The sequence below is a fragment of the Fringilla coelebs genome (genome assembly GCF_963513975.1).
Source record: "Fringilla coelebs genome assembly, chromosome: 15".
In the NCBI taxonomy this organism is placed as follows: Eukaryota; Metazoa; Chordata; class Aves; order Passeriformes; family Fringillidae; genus Fringilla; species Fringilla coelebs.
In genome coordinates this window covers 8,046,997-8,072,974 of record NC_140041.1, presented here as the reverse complement: position 1 = coordinate 8,072,974, position 25,978 = coordinate 8,046,997, and the positions used below count along the sequence as shown (strand labels likewise).

The following is a 25,978-nucleotide window of genomic DNA, read 5'->3' as shown; positions in this document are numbered from 1 at the left end:
CTCGGTGCCAGCAGCACACATGTAGGAAACAAATCCACAACATAACTGCTGGGAATTGTTAATCATACTCCAAGTGCCTGCAACAGGGGCTCAGCTGCAGCCTTGGGATCTGCCCTGGATAAACCCCCTGGATAAACTCTCAGCACCAGGCGTGGCAGCAGCAGAAATGCATGAGAGCAGAACATGGACAATACCCTCAGGCACCTGGTGTGACCCTTTGGGATGGTGCTGTACAGGGCCAGGAGCTGGACTCAATGACCCCTGTGGGTGCCTTCCAACCTGCTCTGGGATTCTGGGATTCTGGGATTCTGGGATTCTGGGATTCTGGGATTCTGGGACTCTGTGCTTCCATGATCCCTGCTGCCAGCAGCTGCCGGTCCCCACGGGCAGGATGTGACAGCTGGGTAAACCCTCAAGGATCTCTCTCAGTGGCTGTCCTGGAATCTTTCTGGTTGGGACAAAGAAGGAGATCTGAGCTGGTGGCTGTGACTTCTGGCCCAGGCTCAGCAGCCACAGGTAGATTGGTGCTGGAGAGCCTGGGCAGGATCCTTGTGGGATGGGAAAGGCTCCACAGAGCCCAAGGAGCTCCGAGAGGAGAAAAACTGAGGACACATTCCTGACTCAAGCACAGGGCAGGTTCATCCCTGGATGGTGGCTGGGATGAAGGCACAGCAGGGCTCCAGAAACAGGGGGGACCCCACAGGGGCTGTAGCTGTCCCATCAGAGAGCAATGGGGCCATCACTGCCATCAGCTCCATCCCACCCTTGGGAAAGGACATGGGGATCTTTTCATTTGCTGTTCTGTTGGATTATTGACATCCCTGGAGGGATGTCAGGGTCCCACCACAGCACCCCTCTCACCCTCAGCTGGGCAGTGGGGAGAGAACATAACAAAGGGCTTGTGAGTCAGAGTAAGGACAAGGAAAACACAATCAGCAATTACTGTCATAGGCAAAATGGATTCAGCTTGGGGGAAAATTAGTTTAGCTATTTAATCATTCAATTTATTGTCAATCAAATCAGAATAGGATAAGGAGAAACAGAAACTAAATCTTAAAACACCTTAGCCCCACCCATCCCCTCCTCCCAGGCTTAATTTGGCTCCAGATTTTAACTCCTTTCTCTTCCAGCTGCAGCTGTGCAGGGATTTTCCTGGGCACTGCCATTGTTGCCAGTGGGCAGGGCCGTGTCCAGCAGCAAGTCCCTCTTGGAGCAACTGGAGTTGGCTCCATCAGGCATTGGGAAATCTTCCCAGCTTCTCACAGAACCCAGCCCTGGAGCTCCCCACTACCAAACCCTTGCCGTGCAAACCCAACACAGCTGGTGACTTTCTCATCCCCAGCAAGGCAGTTTTCCACCGTGATTCAGCCTGAGTAGAGCAAAGGTTAACTTTTTCTGTGATTTGAGCATTTTCTCTTCACTGATTTAGAGCTTTCCACCGTGATCACTGGGGAATCCCTCAGTCTGCAGGATGGGGCTCCTGCCTCCATCACCTCTCCAGCATCACTTTCAGGCAGGGATCCTACCACCACCACCACCCCTCATCCCAGAGCAGTGGGACAGCTCTGTGCATGGTGGGGGCCATGGATGCAGTCACACAGCCAGAGCATGCTCCCTTGTCTGCTCTCCATAGCACAGCACAGCTCTGCACTGGTAAATCCCTCACAAAGACCTTTCTGTGTCAGTGACCCAACCTAACTTCATCCGGGGCATCTCGGAACCCAGACAAACAAAATTACTCTCAGTCTGGCTGCTCCCAGATTCATCAAGTGCTCACAAGCTGTTATCTGGTGGCAAGTTGCTGTTTGAGTTAGAAAAATCCCTATTAGTTATTACAAAACTCCAAAGTTTCCCAGCTCAGCGTTTCTCAGTGCCATTTCCTGTGGCAGCGCCGGCTGGTGGGGCTGGCAGAGCCCATGGTCTGAAAGCTCAGGCTGCTGCTCCCCAGGCAGGGCAGGATGGACAGGGCAGCCTCCAGCTCCCTGAAACTCTGAAGCAGGGCCACAAAGTCCCAGTTTCCCAGCACTGACACAGCAGGAGCCTGATTCCCACAGCACCTCCTGCACACAGCCCTGCAGGATGCCACGATGCTTTGGGGATCCTCTTTGGTCAGGAGGGCCCCCAGATCTCCACAAACCCCTCAGTTTGATGCCCTGCTCTGCCCAGGTTTGTCCCCACACAGCTCTGCCATTCTTTCTGTTCCTCCCCAGGTTGAGAAACCCAGGGACGGAAATCAGTGTGCAGATGAAGGACGCTTTACATGATCTGGAGATATTCAAATGAAACACCATAGAAGAACTTGAAGGATACTCAATGGAAAATAAAAAGAAAAGTGTTGCTCTTGGAGTGTGTCAGAGCAGTAGGCTACCCAGTTTAACCACTTCCAATTCACTGTGTAGAGAAAGCCTTGAGATATGGAGAAATGGAGAATCCCCAAACCAGGCTTCTATGCTGTATGTGACCTGACTCCTGCCACTCTCATCTTACAGTGGAAATTTCATAATGCAAGATCAGAAGAAAATTTTGACTTGCACAAAAAAGAGCTGTTGCTCTCCTAATCGGGAGCAACTTTGGAAAGTGCCTATAAGGGAAAAATAAGTTTTTCCTTCTGGTTCAGCAATTTTACAGTAATAAATTGAGGTGCTTCCTCCAGAAAGGTGCACACAGTTGCAGGTCACCAAACAATCCAGAGACTAAGAGCTGAAGGGGTCCAGCCCATGCAGGCCATGAGTATCCTGGTGCAGGTCCTGCTCACCCTCCTGGTGCTGTCAGCCTGCCTGGGTGGCGTGGTTACTCCACCGCCACATGCACGACGGAGCAGAACGCTGAAGGAGACCATGAAGCTGCTGGAGCTGGTCCAGCAGAAGGTAGGGCTGGCTGGAGCTTTACCCACAGATTGTTTCACCAGGCTTGGAGGGAGTGATGCTGAGCACGGGGTTCACAGTGCTCCTGAGGCCTGGGGGTGGATGGATTTGTGTCTGTGCGTGCACGTCAGGATGGATCTGTGCTGCCTGGAGCCTGATTGCTCCTCTCCTTTGTCTCTTCATAAAGGCTTCCTGTGACAAGATGAATGTGATAAATATTTTTGCAGATCATAAGGTAAGAAAAAACCCCAACCATACAGCCCTGATGGGTGTGGGGAGGGTGCTGGGGGCCAGAGGAAAGCACAGGGAGGTGGGAGGCAGGGGGGAAGCCTGGGATCCTGCCTGTCCTGGTGTGGTGTGTGGAGGAGCAGGAGCCCTCTGTGAGCCCCCAGCACAACTGTTGGGCTGCCCAGCTGGTTCTCACCACTCCCAGTGCCCTGCACAGGTGCCCTCACCTTCCCATACCCATCTCCACCTCCAGCCAAAGCAGCACTGGTGGCTGGGGTCAGGGTCAGGGAGAGCCCAGAGGAAGGGCAGGGATGGGCACCCGTGCTTGGGCAGCAGAGGTTTCAGCTTTTCAGAACACCTCCCTTTGCCTTGGAGAGCTGTCACCAGCTCAGACACCCACACACACCTATTGCACAGCATCCTGAGAGCTGGGTATCCCTCTTTAGCCCCTTATCTGGGGAAGGCTCTGCAGCTAGCACAAGATTTAATAGCAGATAATAAGGCCTCTTTCTGCGCTGAAAAGTGCTGCCTAAGCCACGCTCCCCAGCGCCGGAGTTCCTGTTTTCACAGAAAGCCCATGCCCTCACCTCATGCCATGCCTGGCAGCACCCCAGGGGCACAGCAGCCTTCACTGGGGGGCTGGGGCTCAGCACCCCTCGGGGGACCCCCACACCCCTTCTGCCACAGGGAGCAGCCCTGCTAGTGAGAGAAGATGCCCGAGATGCTGCACAGCCCCACGCTCACAGGGACAGACTGGTCACTTGTTGGAAAATACTGTGAAAGCTGAGATACAGCAGCAGCGCTGGGAACATCCCTGGGGAAGAAAGTCAAATTGTTTTTTTATTGCCACCAGCACAGCTCATCTTCTGTGTCTCTGCTATGGGACATCTCAAAGCCCCTAATGAAGCAAACTCTTCTCAGGTGCTTTTGTTATTCCTGCAGCCTCTCTGCCTGCTCAAACCAGCTTAACTTGCAGGGAGCAGCTTCACAGGGTCCCACACGCACACCTGCAGCAGGAGCACGATGCTCCACCACAGGATGCTCACTGCACAGCTTCTGCCAGGGGTCGATTCCTCCTCACCAGGAAAGGGATGGCACCAGCGCCAGCTGTGCACACATGGAGCTGGGAAGCTTCAGGGAGGCTTTGGCACTTCAAACCACAATTTTCACCTATCCTTTAGGATGGAAATTGATTATTTGTAGTGTTTTAATCTGCTGCTAATAAGAGCAATGACTATACAAACGAGTTTTTTAAAAAACTATGTGTCTTTTCCCAGAGAGGTAACAATACAGAGATCTTTTGCAAAGCTGCCACAATTGCTCAGGAGGTCAAGAGCTGCCACAAGATCCTCGGGGGCATTTACGACAACTTGCTCAGCCTGGACAGGCACAAGGTGAGGCACAGTTCTTGCACTGCCCACAGCCCTCAAGCTTCTCCCTTAGTCACCATTTTTGTTTTACTCTCCCACCACCCTTAGCAGCCCAGCCAAAGCTGCAGAACCCAATTCCACCCCAGCTAGCTTTCTAACAGCCCTTTTCCATTCCAGAAGCCATGTCCTGTGGCAGCAGGCAGCACCACCTCACTGAAGAATTTCCTCAAGGAATTAGACCACATCCTCCAAGAAGAGTTTAAGAATCAGAAGTGAAAAAACACTTTGGCTTTTTAAACTATGACTCTATTTTTATAAGATTATGTATAATAATTCTTTAAATAAATGTATTTTTGGATTAAATATGCTGGCATTGTATAGAACATGACACAAGACAACAGTTAAGAGAGTTCCAAGATTATGGAACAAAGGTAGTGTGGCTAGGAGTTGCCAGACAATTTGTCCTATGGCATTAAGTTCATGCTAACATAAGGAACACAGGACTAAACAAAGATAAGCCCAAGAAGTGAGAAGCCAGGCCACAAATGGGGCATGCTCCTCACAGCTGGGAACTCCAAAGTACAGGCTGGAGCTGCAAAGGGAGCAGCCAGGTCTGACATTCTCTCCTCACTTTACTTAGAGCCTACAGGATCTCTCTACATATGGCACAGCCCTTTGTGGCCCAGGAGTGAGAGGCTGGGACTGTGCAGGGTTTGGCATGCACCAGCTCAGTCACAGCACTCTGGGGAGCTGCAGAGGCTGCAGACCATGGAGAATCTGGCACCTGGGGCTGAGCAGGCTGGGGGGCACAGGCACTGCCAAGCAGCACAGCTCATGCAGCACACAGAGCTGAACACTCCCAAATACCGCAGGTGAATTCCCACCACCTGCCCTGTGCACCTCTTCCACAAGGTCTTGCTGCCCATTGCCCTGGGGCCTGGCAACAAGGCTCCAACACACCCCAAACACTTCTCCAGCATGCTGTGCAGCTGAGAGCTACAGAGGCACCTCACCCTTCCTCACCCAGTCCTGACACAACTGAGTTAACAAGATATGCTATGTATAATGTTATTTAGAAAACATGCACACAAGGTGGAATTAGGAATCAAGAATTTTATTTCATGGTATGAACATGCTCCAGGGACACAATATTGATATATACAGTATAATGAATTAACTTTAATAAAACAAGAAATAGTCAGAAATAAACAGAGTTTAAAAAACCAATAAACAGAAAGACATATTATACACAGACTAGCAATTTTTCCCTCTATGCAGGCCTGGCTAAGCAGAACTGTGGAGAAAGGTGAAAGCTGGACATGTGCAGACAGTGCAGTCAGTAAAAGGCACTAAGGACCATTTCCCCTCCTCTTAAAGGATTAGGAACAAGTTAAATATTAAACAATTCATTTACACAACATTAAGCAAAAATCTCATTGTTAAAGTCAATGTTCTGGAATGAGGAGAAATCTGTTAGCAAATGCAAAGATGAGCATGGTGTATGTCATGTAGGATGAGTTTTGATAAATACCAAAGAGCACATACTGACCCACAACAAGAAAGGCTGTATTAACCTCTTGGAAGTCCATATTAATCAAATCATTTCCTTAATAAAGTACATTATGGGCCCATGAGACATTCACAGATGGGCAGAGCTACAGAGAGGGCCCATGTGGTAAATCCACAAGCCAAACTCCCTGGTTTTATAAGAAACTTCCCAGAACTTCAACAAAAGACACCACTTAACAGGTGAGCCCAACTGACAGGGCACATGACCTGTTCCACTTTATTGAAAATCCTCTTACAGAGCAAATAATTTGTCCTCCAAGCCTCTGCAACAGGAGATAACCAGTTTCTCCAATCTGCCAATTAAAGGTGTGCAGATAATTACTTATTGTTTACCCCTGCTCCAAGGCTCACTTAAACATGCAGAATACTAAGATTTTCAGCAGCAGGACTGTAATGTTAATTGTAAATCACATGCCTTTACATCTGAAGTATTTTAAATATTTCAATATTTTAAATGGAGTACCATGGTTCACAGCAGTATCTTGGAGTGACTGATACCTGTCAGGTAAAAGGGTTTTCAATGGTCTTTCTGAAAGCACAGCTCTGGTTTAACTCCTGCAAAACCAGACCATTCAATAAATGTTAGCACAAGATACACCACAAAAAGGAAACAGAAGTTATCCCTGGTTCTGAGAACTAGTACAGGCCACAGCTATGCATCTATCTGCTTGGACTCAGAACTGGAAGACTTTAAGCAGCATTTAAGCCATCTTCAGTCTGGATATTTTCATGAGAAGTATGTATGTAATAAGAGATAATCCAATTCTATTCAAGCACATTTAAGATAAGGTCAGCTCTTCACAAGCAAAACCAACTAGCTTCAATCAAGAGAGTTTCTGAGTATTTACCCTGAAATGCTAGCCTAGAAAAAATGAATGCTAGTATTTGTATCTGTATGTTGTATGAATTCAGGTGACACTCCCCCCAAATAGAGAGGGCAGCATGTTCTTCCAGGTCATGATCCTGAATAAAAAAACATTAAAAACACCCAGAAAAAGCTTACAACTTGTTTAGAATAGCACTGAATATATAATTCAGAGCAAAATATGTCCTTACAAGACCAGTTTTAACTATTACAGATCCTGTCACAGACCCCAAGGTACCTCCAGATGACCATCATGACAGAAAGAAAGGGAATTTAATGTCTTTAAGTGTTTCACAGGAACATTCTGGTAAAAGCAGATGTGGCTACTAGCAAGGACTCAAGACACCTGAGGAGCTGCCTTGTTTTCTATCACACTGAAGGACTCCACTTCCCCTGTGAGCAATCACAGCTTTTAATCCTCCAGGAAACTTTAATCCTCCAGGAAACACCAAGATGAGGTCACAGCTCATCCCTCCACCCTGCACAGGAGCTGCTGAGACACCCACAGCTGATGTGAGGAGTTATAAAACACACACAGTCTGAAGGAGAGGCATTTTCTCTGTGACACAAAAGCATCATATTAAAGTGATATGTGTCTATTAGCAGCATAAATATCAAATAAAAAGAGCAGCCATCACAAATAAATGGTAATTATCAGGGACCAAAATTTTTTCCTCTCAGAGCATAGCCAGAGATGCACACAGTATACACAGGAACACAGCACCAGTGAGGTCAGGGGATATTCTTCTGGGAAAATTGGACAATTCCTTCTGTTTTACTAAAGGAGAGTCAAATTCATCCTCACTGCAGGGCAGTGGCCCAGTGCCTTGTAGCCAGGGATGAGGAAATAGAGCCACAGCCCTATGGCTGACATCAAGTCCTGGTGTTACAGCATCCTCCTTAAATCATCTCAGCTATTCAGATTACAAAACTACTCACACAAAAATACCAGCCCTGAAGCATAAAAAGCTGCCAAAGTAACACAGCCTTAAAAGAAGGAAAAAAGCTCTCTTCTGCCTTAATATCCAAGGTCTCATTCTCCACAGTGCCAGATCACAAACAAACTGATAAAAATAAAAGAACTATTAGACACCCATGGTCCCTTTTCAGAAATCTCAAGACTTTTGGGGTTCATGTTTTTTCCTACCCAGCTACTTTCTCTGTACAGCAAGACAGCAAAAAGGGAAAAGGACTGTGTATTCAACACGTAACACAGTGTGTTAACAGCCACAGTGAGGAATATTAAATAAAAAGATTTGATGCTCTTAAAGGTTTACAGCAACTACATTCAAACAGAGATCAGTGCAACAGAGGACAACAGTGAAAGCTGCCAGTTATGTGCAAAGCAGGGCATAAGTCAGATTTACCAGCCTTAATTTCAGGATTTCATTAACTGTTTTGAACTAACACATCTAGCACTTAAACACACATCTAGAACCATATTTTCTATACATTTCAACAAGGATTACCAACAAGTTTCCCCGCACAACACATTTAATACATGGAATTTCACAACCATCAATCATACATACCAGTTTAATATTATGTTAATATAACATACAATATACAGGCAACTAAGGAAAAATACATTTTTTTAAATAAAAAAAATTATAGCCATGTCAAACTGTGCCATCTCTTGAGTTCCATATTCTGGCCAAACCTTATACACTCACTGATTTTTACAGGAATTCTGACCAGGTGACACTACTGCAGCAGGGAATCAATGACAGCTCCTGGCTTGGCCGAACGTTTTCTGTTTGGAGAGCAGAAAGGAAAAGGAAAAACAACACCACACACACATCATTATGCTGTCTAGGAAAGACAGGGACCAGCCACATTTAAAGTCAAGACTACATGACATGACTTCTCCATAAGCAAAACCAACCAAACAAAAAGCACAAGAAAGCATATGCTGAAATCTCCCCCAACAGCCCTCTCCTGTCCATTGGTACCAGAGTTTGCACTGGCAGTTTGCCATATTGGGTTAAACTGCACCACCAAATGCAGCAAAATAAAGCAAGGAGCTGGAAGAGGAGAATGCAGCAAAAGAACAGCAGAAAATCCCTAGACAAGTCTTTCTGGACAAGACAGTGCAGTAAAGAGACTTGGTTCTGTCACACCTGGCAACACTGAACTATACCATGCAAAAATTTTGTCCTTTGCCTCCTCATTAAGCAAATGTTTGAAGACTTGTGGTAAGTTTGCATATACAAACTTCAGCCTTCCCTTGGGCAAATCCCTCACTGCATATAAATACCCCAGAGTTCTTCACCTTCTCCCTGTCTTGGGCCTGGATCTTCCTTTTGAAGTCCTCGGCCTCTCCAGCTTCATCAGAGACTGCCTCAAGCTTTCTTCAGTGTAGGCTAAGTAAACATGGGAAAGGTCCACTTCAAAGGGCTAGAAAAACATCAGAAAATCTCATAAGACAAAGTCATGAGAATAATTTTATACACTCATCAATGGTGCTTTCATGATACTCAAAGACTCATATCTTCAAAAGAAAAGAAAATTGAGATTGGACAGTTTGGCTCTAAATACAGAGCAGCAATCTCAGGCAGGACTTGGGCCTGTACAGTTCAATACATCAATTCAACAGTCACTCACATCTTTCTCTTTTTTATCCAGGACAGGCGTCTGTTTCCTCATATTGTTTCCTGTATATGCAACGCATTTCTGTAAGCAGAAAAAAAGGTTTGTTAGTAAAACTGTGCCCAGTGAAACTGACTACAGCTTCACCAGTTTCTTCCTGGGCTCAATGAAACCCCTCAGAAGCTCCTACTAACATTAGCTTGTACACAAGCCAGGCAACCATTCTTACCAGCTGCCACTCTCCTATGTCTTCATTCCAGTGAACGTAGTTCTCAATCATTTCCTACAAAAAAGTCAGGACAGTAAGTGTTAGACTTGCACAATCTACCCTCCAGGTGCACTTTCCAGAACATACATCCTAAGGCCTGGACCAGCTGTTTAAGAACAGTCTTGATTCCTTACAAGTTTTTCCTATTAGGACAGCTCCATCCTGTGCAAAACTCCCCCCCATTTATACTCTGAAGTCTACATAAGAGAAAAATAGCACTCCCAAATTGCATGTACTGGAGAGCCCCTTAAAGCATGGGATTTTCATTATGCCAACACCATCAAGACAGCAGAAAGCAAACACTGTAATTTGGAAAAAAATGAAAACTATATTAAAAAATTCCCTTTTCCCATTAAATAGTGTGCATTATATTTAAGCTCGTTGTGAATTTTCTGTATACTGGAGTCACAAAGAATGCCAAAGATCTAAAAGTCCAGTCTTTGCATAAATATCAGACATTAGCAAGCACAACTTCAAGCTAGTGGAAAAATAAAAGACTTTGAACAGACCCACTGCATGGGCACACAGTGAATATACCAGTTAGCTATGTGGTCAATGTGGTTTTCTTATTTTTTATAAGCCTTTAGGAAAATATGCTGCAAGAGAACTGAAATTAGCACAGCACAACTCCTGCCCCAGGCTCAGGTGCTTTGCCTTCACCTGGTAGTCCTGAGGAATGAAGTTGTCTATGATGAGAATCTGAAGCCGAAGCTCTCTGCTCAGCTGCCGAATGTTTTCCAGCAACCCTTCAATCTCTCTCTGATGCTCTTGCTGTAGATCTGCCATCTGAAAACAAAGCAGGCATCTGAGAGGCATCAGACTATCTTGAGACATGGTAACAGCCTATATTGTCTGTATGAGGTTTTTGGAAAACAAAAGCAAATTCTGGTTATTAGTACCAGAATATCTCTGAACAATAAATCATCTGAAACATTTCAGCTCAGAGATGGCTGAAAACAACATTAAGTTCTCAGTTTCATAAACCCAAAACTGGCCTTCTGCCAATCCAAGCTGATTCAGCTAAGACTAGATGAAGAGCATGAGACAAGTTGCATCACTGGCAAGGTTTCAAGGAAAATCTCTGATCCCAAAAACCAAATGCATTTTTTATGAAACATGAACTCCAGCTACCAGCCAAAGATACACTGATCCAGTGACTGAGGATGAGGTTACAAGGGCATCAGTCCTAAAGGACAGGGAACTCAGAGCAGAGGAGCCTTTGGGTTGCAGCAAAGCAGGACACGGGGCTGCCAAAAAGCAACTTGCATTTTATTTCAGAAATAACCAGTGGTTTTCCTTGAAGTTCTTGATATCTTAGGGTCCCACACATAACCCTTCTCAGCCTGACCTGAGAAAATGCTCTACCAACATGGTCTTCTAAAGCTCTAACTCCAGACTTAGTATTTTTGAATTATGTGAGCAAAATAAACAGTACAGAAAGACATTTCTAAAGATACAGCACATTTTCCAGCATTACAAAGTTGATGGCTTACCCCTCCCAACTCTAGTGCCTCCCAGGATCACTGGCTGAGGACTTTAGATACTAACCTCTGACTTTGCAGCCATAAGCATGGTCCAGACTTTCTTCAGTTTTTTGGTTTTCCCCTGCGCTTCCTCCTGGAGGTTGGTGTACTTCTCCTCAATGTCCAAGCGTTCTTGCTGTGGGCAACATTTAGCACAGACACACACATTAACAATCACAAAAACTCTCTGCAACAGTATGAACAAGAGGAAAAACTACTTGAACAAACAAAGCATCTGGCAAGAGCACAGAGTCCTGGCTGAGCCAGGCTGGCTCAGACCTGCAGGGGCCACACAGCCAATAAGTGACCTGTGGAAGGGCAGCTCCTGCAGTGCTTCCAGAGCAGAGGCACATGTGAGTAACATATCCTGGTGTGCCCTGCCATTGCTGTTTGCCAACAGCCACAGCAGATAACCCCACCTCCTTCTCCTCGAGCTCCTTGCGAAGCTGCTCTGCTCTCTTCCTTCGTTCCTCCAGCTCCATGTTTGATTCTTCTAAAAGCTTCTCTTGCTCCTCAGCTTTTGCCAGCAAGTCCACTCCTCCCACAATCACCTTTTTCTCTAGTGCAGATAGTTTCTCCAACAGGGACTGGTGCTCTTGCCTAGACAGACAGGTAGGTGTGAGACTTCCTGTCCTAATGTGCTCAGCAGGCATCAGGTCCAGCTTGGTTTTACGGCCCAGACAGCACTCACAGGGCTGGAAAAACTTGTCCTGCTGCTGAGGGTTTAACTGGGGATGAGGCAGTGCAAGTGAAAGCAGCACATTCCCCAAGCTCCAGCTCCCACCACATTCTCTCAAGCAAAACCAAGTCAGCAGAGAAGTGCCTCCCATTGCAAGTCACCTCTGTGAGGGGCTGCAAGCACCCAGTGACGTACCAGGCTACTCAAGGCACCCTCTGCCCAAAAGGGCCCTGCCAGCACAGCAATGCCCAGAGGCAGCTGCTGAACTAGAGAGGAGTGAACAGAGATCAAGGCAGCTGCTGAAGTGCAAACCAGGAATTCTGGCTGCTGCTGGAGCAGTCTATTTGCATAGGGTAGTGTGACCTTAGCAGCTTTCTGGCTTCAGAATAGAGCACCCCTACACCCAAAATTACAGGCTTGTGACTGTGCTGCAGAAAACCTGGCCTGTTACAGTACTGCTGCTCCTCATAGCTCTTGGGAGATTAATTTATGTTTCTAGGCTATCTTGCACAACTGAGTAAAGTTAAGAAAAGAAGTGGCAAAAGGATAAAAGTTTGTCTTTCCCATATACTCTATGCTCTCAAAGCAGAATAAGCTCTTCTTTCAACTTGACAATAGCAAGGGGTGATGTTCACTTTCTGCAAAGTTTGACAGGCACCCTACCATGCATCTCCAGATATTTGTATGATTAAGGAAGGAACAACCCACACAACCACACAAACTCCTCAGAGCATGGTACTCACTGAGCTTTGAGCAAGTCTTTTTCTCTCTTCTCCAGTTCAGCTCTGGCTTTATTTCTTTCTTCTTCTTCCATATCAAGCTTAGTTTCAAGAGCTTTTCTCTCCTCTTCAATCTTTGCTTGCATCTCTACCATCTTATCAGGGGAAACTTTCTTTTTGCCTTTGAATGATATGGGGAAAACAAGTTAGTTCACTGAAAAGTACAACAACCTCTGTATCACAGCATTTTTCCCAAGTTCAGATTCAATACTTGCAATTAATAAAAATTCCATTAGGTATCAGCTTCAAAATGGGCAACATTCAGTCCTTCAAATCCCTTTTTAACATTGACCAGTTGCCACCAGCTCCTACTGAGTAGCAATGCTGTGTAACTATCACTGGAACCTAATGCCCCCAAAATATAAAATATACAAAGAACACCTGGAGAAGGAACACTGCTTGAAGAGAGGCCCAATCTGGAAACCCTGATGTTCTAACAATGCAGATCAGGCCACAGGAAGGAAAACACAAGACTAGCTTGACCCACAGCTACAAGAGCTCAGCTACCAAGAGTTACATACTCAAATTTCAGATTAGCATCTCTACCATTCCCCTCATTCACTGCCCTCCTTACAGGCTTACCCATTCCATAGTGAGCATGTAGATATTTTTAAGAATACACTACTATGGAAGTAGAGAAATTCAGAACAGCCCTATGAAAACCAGGCAACTAAAGAAACTTCTTGATAATATTTGGTCTATGTAACAGTGACTACCCACAGATTTGAAAGTGCCAAGGTTGGCTCTGGCTTAATCAGGTGTGTCTTTACAACAAACTAGCACAGCAGCACACCAGGTCCATGTCTTGTAGGGCTACAAAGGGAGTGGCCAGAGCAACTCACTGAACCTACTGACCTCAAAAGTTGGTCCGGAACACCCCAAATTTGAAACAAAGTGTGAGGCTGCTGCTCTAGAAAGCTACTCTGCAAGTCTTGAGCCAACTTTCACTGCAATCCCAGGAGTGCCTAAGGCAGGTGAACATAGAGATCCTGGGGGATTATGTGGAATAAGAATGCATTTCCTCAAATCCACAACACCTAAACATCCATTTATTCACAAGTGAATTCATAATTTTCTTGTTTTGCTTTTGCAGACATAAAAAAACAATACCCTGTAGAGTCCAGCTGTACTTGAAACTAACAGGAGCCACTGACTGCCACCTGACTGTTTTCACAGTGACATAATGCACACAGTCAGAACACACTCAAGGAAGCTGTTCACTAAAAGGCTTCTCCTCCTCCAGTCTTCAAGACACTCAGCTTCATTTATATACATGTATTTTGTTAATAATCATATACACATTATACACATAAACACTCCAGCAAAGTGTACTGCATATGTAAACATGCATGAACATATTTTCACATCTGCATATATAGTTCTTCATGTGCATGAGAGCTTTAATTAATTTTGTTGCAAGGCAAGGACTTCACCACTACAGCAAACATCATCATTGCCATCTGTTACACTTCAGAATCAGATAATGAGCACTTCTTTCTGGGCTTGTGGTGCAAAAATCTCTCACTAATTAGTCCTTGAGTAAGAAGCTTTCTGAAGCGCTATACAGAGCTCATCATATGAGATAAGCCAGATAAAGCCTTACTATTAGGACACAGACCTATATATTCTCAGTTTAAGAGAAAAAGGTAAGTGAAGCAAGTTATAAGATCCTTTTACAAGCTTTGCAAATGTAAGGAGGTGAAAATCAATTACACCAACCTGCTTGATCTTGCATTAAGAGGAAGTAGAAAGCAAATCGCAGAGAGGCAGCAAACACATAAAAAGAGGAGGAGAGAAAATGTTATTGCTTTGATCATTTTGGACAAAGATCATCAGCACTAGAACAAACAACAAATTTTACATTCATGTTTCTAGGGTAGAAAATATGAGAATCATAACTAAAAACCCCTCTATTAGAGCAAACACTAATGCATCATGTTATGCTAAAGCAGAGAATGTGTCTGTGCTTCAGAGTGCTTTGCAAATCCAGGATAATCTTCAGCTCACTCTTGCATTCTTCTGCCCATTCAATGCAATGCTGGATCTAAACACAACATTAGGAGCCAGCTGCAAGGATCATGACCTAAGAAACAATTAAAGGGGGTGGATTTCTCCTTCAATTAACAAACTTAATTCTCCCCACACTCAAGAGAGCCAATTCTGTTATATTACCTGTAAAATATTAGCATCCAGAACATATGTTCTAAGTTTTAACCAAGATTTCCGAGCCAATTATTTGCAAGATACAAGACAGTTGCACACAGGGAGTCTCAACACAAGATTTCTCCATTTAATTACACAGGGGATTAGTAGGTTAATTTGCAGTAACTGGTGCTTCCATAGAGGTATAGAGCCACTTTTGGTTATTCAAGCAAGTGCAACAAAAAAGGCAGGATAGGAAAGGGATAATGAAAGACACCACATGCAGAAGGGTCACACTAGAGGACAGTTAATATCCCAAACCACAAAAAGCTACACTTATCCCAATTGCCGAAAGCCCAGCACAACTTGCCCTACAGAGCTGTCTCCAAACCTGCAGGAGATAGACTTATCCCCCTGCTGACACATCAGCAGTTTGCTATTAACTGTCCTCATCCAAATAAAACAGGTTCCAAGCAAGCTTTAAAGGAGCAGGATTGAAGCAATTGGAATTCCCAGGCTACAGTCATAGGATCCACCAAGGGTGTCCCCTGGGTTGTGTTCCCTCTAACCCTGCTACCACCCTGAGCTGAGGCTTTTCACTAACATCACTGGTGTAAAAGTGAATGAACTACACAGCAATACTTTCCAGAGTCTCTCCACACAGGGAGAATGGAGTGGAATGCTTCTGTCCAGGATAAAAACAACACCAGGTGAAGTCCCCACAAGCCAAGTCTCAAGATGTGATTTGTCTCCTCAATCCTCACTGACTATAGGTTTTTATAGGCACAGTGACCTCTCTGCCCAGGAGCAGCCCAGACCTTCCTTACTACTAGACCAAAATCTGGATCTCCTGTTCCTCTGAACTAAGTCCCACAGAGATCATGAACTTAGTATTATGGGGCACTTAAACCCCAAGAATCAAGGATTTTTTTTTTAAGTGTCTGCAAAAATAAAGCAAATCAACCAAGCATTGCCACATTTTCTTTGCTAGCATAAGCCTTGTGCTGTTTGACTGTTCTCCAATACTAATTTTGAGAAGGCAGAGTCCAACATAATACAGAATACATGTCTAGCAGTTCTTTTAATAAATTCATATTATAGCAATTCCCATAAAAATTTAGCTCTTTTTTTCCCCCTTTATTTTAAAAGGCACATTTAACACAAGCTGCAAACTGGATTTTTTTAACCTATTATTTCTCAATTACCTTTAAATCTGGCTCAAGCAGCCTACTACATTGTTTCCTATTCTCTCTCATATCTGGCTAACAATGTGCACATTGAGTAACTGTTTCAAGCATGGAAGCAGCAAAGGAAAAGCATGCTTTAGCAGAGTAACAGCTTGAGGTTTATCTTTCCAACAGACAAAGAAGGGAAGAGTGCAACATTGCAAAATGGAGTGTGCAGATTATGGAAAGGCCAAAGCTTAAAGGACTTAAGAGCTCCCACTCACTAGTGAAGGACTTATCCAGAGGTTTCTCTATGACAGAGCATGTGGAGTCTGAACTACTGCTGCTGCTACTGCCTGGAAAACAGAAATGCGTCCCACAGAAAAACCCAGAGAGGAAGAAACATGCAGATGGGAAGTTAGTTCTGAAGGAAAGAAACCCAGAAGAGCCAGCAACCTAGTTCAAAAAAGCACAGGTTCCCATTAGGAAGCACTTGCTAGGATCCCTCCCGGACTCAGCTTGCAAAGCCACCATTTCCCAGCACAAAACTGCATGCTCAGAAAGTCATTTCAGTTAAACCCATCTTAATCAGACTACAGCTTAAAACAACATGCCAAGGCAGCTTCCTTTTCAAGCAACAACAGCAGAGAACACCAGATCATAGTGGAGAAGGCTGTGGATATCTGCCATAGCAGAGGATTCAGTGACCATGAATCCTTTCCAGTCTTACACACATGGCAATGTGCACTTCTCACTCTGGAAGGCAGAATCAGCTTACACAGGGACAGCCAGTGTGTACTCCTGTGAAGCAGCTCCTTTAAGGAACTTAACTAGAGTAACTTGTCTGGGAGTTGAATAAGTCAGTTATTCACCCTCTACTCCTTCCAAGCAGCACTTTGAAGGTGGTCTCCTCTTGGGAGGAGATTTGGGCAGGACATTTGGAGACAGTGGTCAAGCTTTCCACTTCTAGAAATAACCAAAAGGTGAAAAATGAACTTGTTACAGTTATCACCAAAGGCATGGCAAAAGTAATTTATGACTACTTGGACAGACCCCAAAATGAAAAGAGTACATCTAAAAGCAGGAATGCTTTAACAGGAATTTTTTTCAACAGACGTGGGTGCTTCAGGACAGGAAGGCAGTTTCATTGTCAAAATAAGTTTAGTAGAGAAGCTGGGATGTAGCACTGGGCTTGATTTCTCTGCTACTCACAAGGAATTACCAGCAGGGTTCTAGGAGAAGAGCAAGCTCCTAAGAAGCCACAACATCCCATGGTACACAGTGACCTGCAGTTCCAGGTTCAGCAACATTCCCTGGAGTTTAGATTAAACACAGCAGTTTAACACTGATGTGGGACAAAGGAAACTCCACCATGGGATTTTCAGACTGCTTCCAAAAAAAGCATGTGCAGCTCCCATTAAGCTTTTCAGTCAGCACAAAGACACCAAAAGGTCAAGTTTTCCCTCTATCAATATAAAATAGGACACCAGAAGAGTCAGTTACTGAAGATCTGTAAGACAGATGAATCCTTTGCCTAAACCACAGCCAAAATTCCCCTCCAATCATACCCATGGCTATAAAAACCACACCTGCCTACAAATGATCTTTGGTGTTTTCTTCCTCCCACCTCTGTAAGCAGGGGAAGTTCCATACCACCACAAGCCATACGCAGCCACCCTGCGGCACCCAGGGAGCCACCACAAAGGATGATGTCAGGACAAGCACAGCTACCCAAGTGGAAGCAGGTACTACACAGCTTTGGAGCTCTCCATCTGCACAGACGGCACCAAAGGCCTTCGTTTCTAGGAGAGGCATGATAATTGCAGCGGCACAGGGCATCTCTACAACTCCTCTTGTCCCTGCCTGGCTCTGGCTACACTTCCTACAGCAGCTTGTGGGAAAGAGGAGACTGGTGGTACTGACAGGAATCTCTGCTGCCTTACCCCGCCGTTTCTTCCGCTTCTCCTCTCCAATCTCCCCATCTTCATCCTCCTCTTCAGAATCGCTGGTTTCAGAACCGGAGATCTCTTCCCCTAGAAGAAAAGAGTGTGCTTTTATCAAAAGCTTTCCTTCACCTCATATCAGCTTGTTATTCTGACAACAGCATTTATGAAACACAGTAGTGCCTGACATCAGCTTATGAGTACTTGCAGAAGTCCTTAACTGTTGCACAAACAGACAGCTTGCCATGGCTCAGGAAACTTAAGGACAATCAAGATAAGCAACTGAATGCTGTGATGTCAGTGTGTATGTATTAAAGCTCAAGAAACTACTTTTTATGGAAAATAGAGCATCTTTGCACAGCTGAAGCTATGAAGTTTTCCTAGCAGGATTCAGCCATACTTTCTCTTCCACCTTACTTCCATCTCAGAGGAAAGAAAAAGAAAGAAGCATTACTGACCACTTCCTGCTTCTCCTGAATGGGACAGACAACAAACAGCAAGTCATGCTGGAGTTACTGCTACAGCTGTTTTATGAGTACCTCTGGAGAGAGACATTGTGACTGTCACTGTTTAGCAAGTATCCCTCTAGCAGGGTCACTCCATATTGATGGACTAATAAGAGACATGAGGCTATGAAGTTACATGGTTTAAAGAGGCTTCTTGTTGCTCTACAGTGTTTAGAAACCCAGCTCCAACTCCAAAAATTTGGTTCAATTTTCCTGCTGATAAATGCATCCCTCCTACCCAATCAGAGAAGAAGTGTGATCTGTTGTTACAGTTAGTTTAATTCCCTATACCATGTCAGCTGTGTCCAGAGCCCCTGTGCTCACTAGGGAAACCCAGGAAAACCCGGGCACACTGATCCCAGCCCAGAGGCCACCACTCACCCTAGTGCCAAGTGCCACCTAGTGGGAAAGCTGGACCCCCACGAGCAGCTTTAGACACCTCTCCTGGCACCCAGAAGGGCAAACAAAACCAGAATACCGACCTGCACGGGCGGCCAACCTCACCTGATACATATTCAAGTAGCAAAGCATGTTCCCATTCAAACAGAACAAGCATAGTGCAGAGAGGAACACAAGGGGGAAGGAGAGTCTCACCTTCTTCCAGTTTTTTCTTAAGCTCTTCAATTTCTTTTTGGAACTGGCGGAGCATAGCATCCTTGGGATCTTCATTAATCCTGGCCTTGTTCTTTATGTTCTTGGCTCTGTTTGCATACCTGAGAGTGCTGATGGTCTCATCGTAGTTGTAGTCTGCTGGTCCGATGTTTGCACACTGCAACACGTGGAGACCAAGTTACTGCAGGACAGAGTCAGAGCCCAGTACAAGACACTGCAGGAACCCAACCACAGCTCTGACAGTCTCACACTGCTACTCTTTCCCAAGCTTTCCTGCTGCTTCTACACTGAAGCCACTTTGGCTACCCAAGCACAGGTTCTGTTTGATCTCATGCATGAATGTACATGTGTGCTGTGCTTAGAACCTCATGCATAGAGAGGCAAAGAGAAAAGATAGAAAGAGATGTACACGGAGGTTCTCTAGGCTGCAAACAGCTTAGGATTAGTGAAGTAAATGCCAAACTGTTCAAGTCACTATGCTATCCCTGCAAAAATGCAGCCTAATAGCTGGAACTGGAAAGGGCATCTCTTAGCTCACCATCATGGTTTTGGAGTTGCCCCCCAGGGAGTCCTGCAGCAGCCGTGTGAGTTTGGAGTTACGGTAGGGCACGTGGGTGCTCTTGCCATCCACCAATGCAGAGATAACATTGCCCAGTGTGGAGAGAGAAAGGTTGATCTTGGTGGCTTCCTTCAGTCTCTGCCCTGTGGCTCCAGTTTTTGTCTGTCTTTCAGAACCCTGCAAAGGGAACATGAAGCAGAAGCTAAAACAGATCCTCTAATACATCTCCCTCCAAACAGAATCAGCTACACGTGAAATCTTGCCATGTCACTAACCACTTCATCCATTATTAGAGAACCTGGCTAAGTATCTCAGACATTGTTAAAGAGACAAGTGCCAGCAAATTCTGGATTGCTTAAAGCAATGCAGCGGGGAAAACGGAGATTCTCCTCCCCATGAACAAAAATGTTATGAGAAGTCAGTCAGCAGTTAAAAGGCACCCTAGCTGGAGCTGCCAACTGCCATCTACAGCCCTTCCCATCAGCAAAGAAAGAGCAAACAGCAACACTGCAATTATTTTAAAGAGTTTCATAGAGCATCCTATATACACATCATGTAAATAAGTTAAAATGCATTTAAATAAGTTGAATGCCTTTAGTCTCACTTCTTCTGCATCTTCCCCAAGGAAAGGTACCTCAGTGTAAATCTTGGGCTAAAGCCATGTTTTACCAGCACAATTACATTGGTTCAAAGTGTGACACTGAGGGAAGGAACCTGCAAGTGATGAACAACATGGTCACAACCCTCTGGAAAAAGGTCAACAACCCAAAGCAAATGTCTTGCAAAAGAGCTGGCTGGTCCTACTCACAGCAAGATCAACGAGGTGCAGCTTGCCCATGCGCACGTGCATGTTGCCATCCACGCCCTTCTCACTGCACTCAATGGTGATAGTGAAGATGGCGTGCGAGCGAGAGCTGTGCTCGTTCATGTTTGTGGCACCAACAGAACCTTTTAACAGAGTAAAAAGCAGTGATGTCTCCAGAGTTAATCACATCTTCTTCTAACTCTTCCTGCTCTCAGAGGAGACTCATTCCCACCTCTTTACCCAACCCTGTATTTCAGAAGATGGCAGAAGGATGCTCAGACTCAGCAGCAAAGTCTGTTCTTGGGCACTGAAGTTGCAGTACACTTCCAGCCTGGACTAGTAGAAGGTCCTGTAGCCTGCTACAGCTCTAAGCCAACCACAGACTCCCAAGACCAGCAAATGTCCTCATCTGTTTAAAGATCAATAGCTTACGGGGTTCATAGCAGATCCCTGAAATCAGTTGTATTTTGGGAAGTAAGAACACAGCAATCCATGCCAAGGGAAACAAGAATCAGAACTTTAAGTCATTAAATAATCTGAGCTTAACTAAGAAGTCTTCCAGAACACAAATTACCTCCCACTTGCAGTACAAGGCTGATGTTCATCCCAATCAGAACTGAAGTGGAAAACAGACCAAGAGACACACAAACAGTTCTGACAACACTGACTGCCTCACTGCATCCTCCCTTCGCACTGGCACTGGTCGATGTGGGAAGCACAGCCTTCTTTACCTGGCTGCACAAAAGGGGTTTGGGAAGAGATACCCTTTTTGCTCTGTTCAGCCAAGCACTCTTCCCAGCAACAGGACTAGGACCTCCTACCGTGGTCTGGCAACCAGACCTTTACTCTGTCTGAGCTATAAACCTGCCCACAGCAAGGCTACGTACGGTTCTTGTGGCCCAGAGTCATGATTCTGTCCATATCATCTGCATTGTTTACAACATAAGCTGAAAGGTCTTTGATATAAACTCCCACATCAGGTCTCTCTTTCACCTAAGAGAGAAACAGTTCAGACTGAGCATCCCTAGGAGATCCCCCACAGCAATTCTAGTGATACTGTAAGAGTATAGTGGTTTACTCCTCCATTTTCTGGCTTGCACATAAAACCCTCCACTTAGAGCAGATAAGGAATAAAGACTCATGCATGACAATATGCTACAGTTTTCCTCTGTAAAGACATGATTTTGAATCCCAGTCTCCAATTCTCAGGACTGCTCAGGGGTATTTGGGGTTGAACTGCAGATATGAAACTGCCTCAGGTGGAACAGCCAATTTGTGCACTGACCAAGTGGAAGAGATTTAAAGAAGCCAGCAGTGACACCCAGCTATTGCACTGCACAGGAAAGTGGACTGCTGAGGAGCCCAACCTCCCACCTCCCTGCAAGTGCTTCTCTGAACTTTAAAACAGAATATTGCTCTGATTCAAAACAAAACACCACATTCAGAAGAGGATGCTCACCTCTAACCTCTGTGTCTGGTCCTTTCCCAGCAGGTCCCGCACTTCCTCATTGTAAATTTCCAGGTAAGAGACACGAACTAAAAACCTGCAGATGAACAGCTGGGTAGTTCACTCAGCAAAACATTTGCTGAAGTCCCACAAACACAGTCACAGAGTGAAAAGAAAACACTGAAATACCAACACAGTCCCGCTGCCCCTCAAGAACTGCCTAAGTGGAAGCCTTTCATCCTGGGAGAAGTACCATTTCTGTTGTCATTGTCAAGGTCAGGCTCCTGCTACAAATGGACTCACATTAAAAAAAAAAAAATCAAACCAAAAACAGAAACAGAAGCAGTCACGGGAAGACATTTACCTTGTATCCCCCTCTGCCTTGGCAATGTGACCAAATATATGGGCAAAGGAATTGGGGATGATGCCTCTGAGCTCAGGAACTGCTCGGACCCCTTCCATAGTGAAGGTTTTGCCTGTTCCAGTCTGCCCATATGCAAAAATAGTACCTGAAGGATAAGATAAAAGAACAAACTTTAAGAAATTGAGTCTTCTCTAAACTAACTGTATTGTTTCTTCTTCCCTTCTTAGCCTGATAGCACCAAAAACCTCTATTTTTATGGAGTTAAAATTTTCCACCCACTCCAGTAGCTACTGGAGTACAAGGCTGGAGCAACAGAAATTCTGGACAAACACATCTAACAGGATCTATCTGCTGCTTCATGCAGCCTGCAAGACGTCTAATAAAAAGTCAGCTTGTTTTAAAAGTGCAGAGTGACTAAAGCATGGAATGCTGGTACACTTCAGCTCCACTGGGTACTGAAATCGTACAGTGAGGAGCCACTGAGAATTCTGATAATGACATAAGTGCATATCTTTTGCACAGAGAAGATAAAGGATAACAACATGCAGCTAAATTACCTCAGAGGAGTCTTCTTCATCACCCATCTACCACTCTTAATGACAGCAGTGGGTACAACCACAGAGCACTCAGAATAGCAAGTGCCTTCAGGCTATTTAGAGACCACAACAGAAATGATCTGAGGCCACAGCCCTCAGAAGGTGAAACTCCCTTACACAAGATCAGCAGGAATTTTAACAAGGCAAAGAACAGGAGACAGGATGGGATCCTTCCCTTACAACAAGGGACTTACCATTGTATCCCTCTAGGACAGAATCTATAATAGGTCTTGCTGTTAAATTATAGACATCCAGCTGTTTACTCTCTGGTCCAAACACTGTGTCAAATGTGAATGTCTTAGGAGGCTCATTGGATGAGTCTGTTTTATGGACAGTTATAGTTCCCCTCATCTCATCCACGTTCACTGACATTTTGTAGCCTGTAGCCTTCTCCCGGTCATTGAGAGGCCGGCAGCGAACAACCACCTTGACATTGTCACAGCTCTCTGGCCTGTCCGGCTTCTCAGGCTTGTTAATCTGTAATTATGTAAACAAAAATACACAGGCTGTAACACTAGTGTTAACATAGAATCACAGAAAGGTCTGGGGTGCAAGAAACCCAGTTCCACCCCCTGCCAGGGGCAGAAAGGCCTTCACTGGAGCAGGTTGCTCCTGCCTGGCCTTGAACACTTCCAGGGACGAGACAAGCACAGCTGCTCTGGACAATGTATGCCACAGCCTCACCACACTCACAGGGAAGAATTTCCTCCTAATCGCCAATCTAGCCCTGCCATTTCCCACTATAAAACTACTGCATGTTTAAGCAAAACACTGTTGAATCAGCTTGGGCAGCTACATCTCCAGAGGATCATGAACCTGGGGACTTAAAACCAGGACTGGTTTATAATTAAGGCTGAGATAATAACACACTTATTCAGGCAATGGGATCTTCTTCAGTTGGCCAATGTGGAAACTGAATGACTAAACCTTGAGCATTCCACATTCAACATCATCTAAGAATTTTTTCAAGAATCAATTTCACCTTGCAATCTCCAAGAAGTTTGCTGGAATTCGGTGCAGGCATGACATTCTTTTTCAGTAACACTGACTATACACTTGCAAACCCCACAGAGCACACAACCAGATACCAGGGAGGGCTGGCTGAAGGGAATTCATTTTAATTACAACTCTCAGTATACATGCTTAAGTTTAATCCTTTAGAATACCTGAATGCTGTATTATAAAACCTCACATTCATTTTCTTTCATGTAGTTACCAAAACAAATTTTGAAGCACGGCTGATGAATCTAGTTAAGAGACACTCCCGGGGGCTAGAAGTGCTGCAGCTCAGCGTTTAACTGCTCCTAGAGCAGCTATCCTGGATGTCAAGCCAAAACAAACCCTTCCCAAGCGCCTCTCCCTGCAGCTGCCACCTGCCCCGATTCCTCTCAGGCCTCAGCAGCGGCTTTTGCCGCCCTGCTGAACGCAGAGAGCGGCTCAGCCCCACTCGGGCGGGGGAGGGAGACGCCAGCCAAAACTAGGAGAGGGATGCGGCTGTCTCCACGAGCCCGTGAGATATGGGACATGACCCTCCGGGTCGGCCAGACCGCCACTCCCCGCTGCCAAGGTGCCACACGCCGCCCCTCATCACCCCCGGCCCCGCTCGGCCTGACAGGCACCGCCCGCCCTGCGGCTCCCGCGCGCACATGGGAGCGGAGCCGACGGGCTCTGCGAACCCCGGGCGCGGCAGGCAGCGGTGCGCAGCGCCCGGACGGCCCCGGGGGCCACACCCCGCGTCCCCCCCGCATCTCACCGGCATGGCGATAGCGATGGCGGCCGCGGCAGCCCGGGCCAGGCGACGGCACCGCGGAACAATAACAGCACCGCGCCTGCGCCCGCCCCGCCCCGCGGCCAGCCCCCGCGCGCTGCGGCGGCCGCGCGACCAACGGCGGGCGGGGGGAGGCGGGGCCGAGGGGAGCCCAACCAATGGCGGCGGCGAAGCGGCGGAGGGGGGCGGGGCGCCGCGTCGGCATGGGAACGGCGGCCGGGCGGGGCGAGCTGGACACGGCCCGGGGGCGGCGGGGACAGCGCGGGGCCGGCCGGGGTCCGACGGGTTCTGAGGGGTGACGGGGCTCACAGCGGGGCCGGCCGGGGCCCGACGGGCTCTGAGGGGTGACGGGGCTCACAGCGGGGCCGGCCGGGGCCCGACGGGCTCTGAGGGGTGACGGGGCTCACAGCGGGGCCGGCCGGGGCTCTGAGGGGTTAGGGTTAGGGCTCTGAGGAGCTGACGGGGCTCACAGCGGGGCCGGCCGGGGCCTGACGGGCTCTGAGGGGTGACGGGGCTCACAGCGGGGCCGGCCGGGGCTCTGAGGGGTTAGGGTTAGGGCTCTGAGGAGCTGACGGGGCTCACAGCGGGGCCGGCCGGGGCCTGACGGGCTCTGAGGGGTGACGGGGCTCACAGCGGGGCTGGCCGCGGGTCGATGGACTGTGAGGGGCTGACGGGGCTCTAAGGGATCTCCAGCGGCTTAGACAGGGCTCCAGAGGCTCTTACAAGGCTCCACTGCTCTGGAAGGGCTTCAGGGGGTCTGAAGGGGCTCTGGGTCTCTGACAGGGCTGCAAGCCCCAACCTGTTCTTCACACAAGGAAGAAACTCCATCACCTTTTCCTGACTGTAACGTTTTGAATTGCTGATGGAATAGAGGGACTGCAGAATAACTTAAATATAAACAAGCAATGCAGTCCAAGTGGCACATAAATCAGTTTGTCTCGCACTAATGAAGCACATTCCCGAGTTATTTGTAATTTAGTGTAAAGTTTCACAGTGTACTGCTGGGATCCTCCACAGCCTCACTGGCTCCTCTCCTACTCCCAGCATTTCAACATCATACTGTCCATGTGTCAGTTACTTAAAGAAATTAGATTAAATTATTCCAACAATCTGACTTTGTCCTTTCATAGTCTGTGTCCTTAAGAGTCAAAGACAATTTTATTCAACAGGGGAGGTCCAGGAAGAGTTTCCCCAGTACCTGATGCCCTGAATCACACTTGTCTCGCTTCCCCCCAGGTATTCCTGCACACCCAAATCCTGTTGGCATTGCTCCAGCCCCACTCCTCCCCTCATGCCTTTGCTGTGGACCACAGGGGCCTGGGATCCTCGGGCAAGG

At 46.5% G+C, this 25,978-nt stretch overlaps 2 protein-coding genes across 3 annotated transcripts; one reads left to right on the top strand and one right to left on the bottom strand.

Annotated features, from left to right (window-relative positions):
• Window positions 1-2,726: 2,726 nt before the first annotated feature.
• Window positions 2,727-4,738, top strand: IL4 (interleukin 4; the record flags this gene model as incomplete). The annotated part of the gene is made up of 4 exons (XM_084215582.1): window positions 2,727-2,867; window positions 3,052-3,099; window positions 4,370-4,486; window positions 4,640-4,738. The coding sequence occupies 4 exons, from the start codon at window positions 2,727-2,729 to the stop codon at window positions 4,736-4,738; spliced, it is 405 nt and encodes a 134-aa protein (XP_084071708.1).
• Window positions 4,739-5,560: 822 nt separating this feature from the next.
• KIF3A (kinesin family member 3A) lies at window positions 5,561-24,716 on the bottom strand. 2 transcript variants are annotated; one of them, XM_084215634.1, is made up of 18 exons: window positions 24,628-24,716; window positions 23,069-23,351; window positions 22,279-22,423; window positions 21,927-22,011; window positions 21,355-21,460; window positions 20,471-20,610; window positions 19,642-19,839; window positions 19,086-19,260; window positions 17,986-18,075; window positions 16,327-16,398; window positions 12,699-12,855; window positions 11,696-11,876; window positions 11,302-11,412; window positions 10,414-10,539; window positions 9,715-9,768; window positions 9,501-9,569; window positions 9,169-9,293; window positions 5,561-8,649 (listed from the first exon to the last, which is right to left on the bottom strand). In XM_084215634.1, the coding sequence occupies exons 1-18, from the start codon at window positions 24,631-24,633 to the stop codon at window positions 8,601-8,603; spliced, it is 2,172 nt and encodes a 723-aa protein (XP_084071760.1). In that variant the 5' UTR covers window positions 24,634-24,716; the 3' UTR covers window positions 5,561-8,600. The 2 variants fall into 2 exon arrangements, with proteins under 2 accessions (XP_084071760.1, XP_084071759.1); XM_084215633.1 differs by lacking the exon at window positions 16,327-16,398.
• Window positions 24,717-25,978: the final 1,262 nt, after the last annotated feature.

Bases quoted from the DNA above. Each gene is read 5' to 3' on its own strand.
- KIF3A (XM_084215634.1), bottom strand. The intron at 21,461-21,926 runs GTGAGCATCCTC...TTTCTCTCTTAG, and splicing joins ACCAGACACAGAGGTTAGAG to GTGAAAGAGAGACCTGATGT. The intron at 12,856-16,326 runs GTGAGTGGGAGC...TATCATTCAAAG, and splicing joins TCTGGATAAGTCCTTCACTA to GCAAAAAGAAAGTTTCCCCT.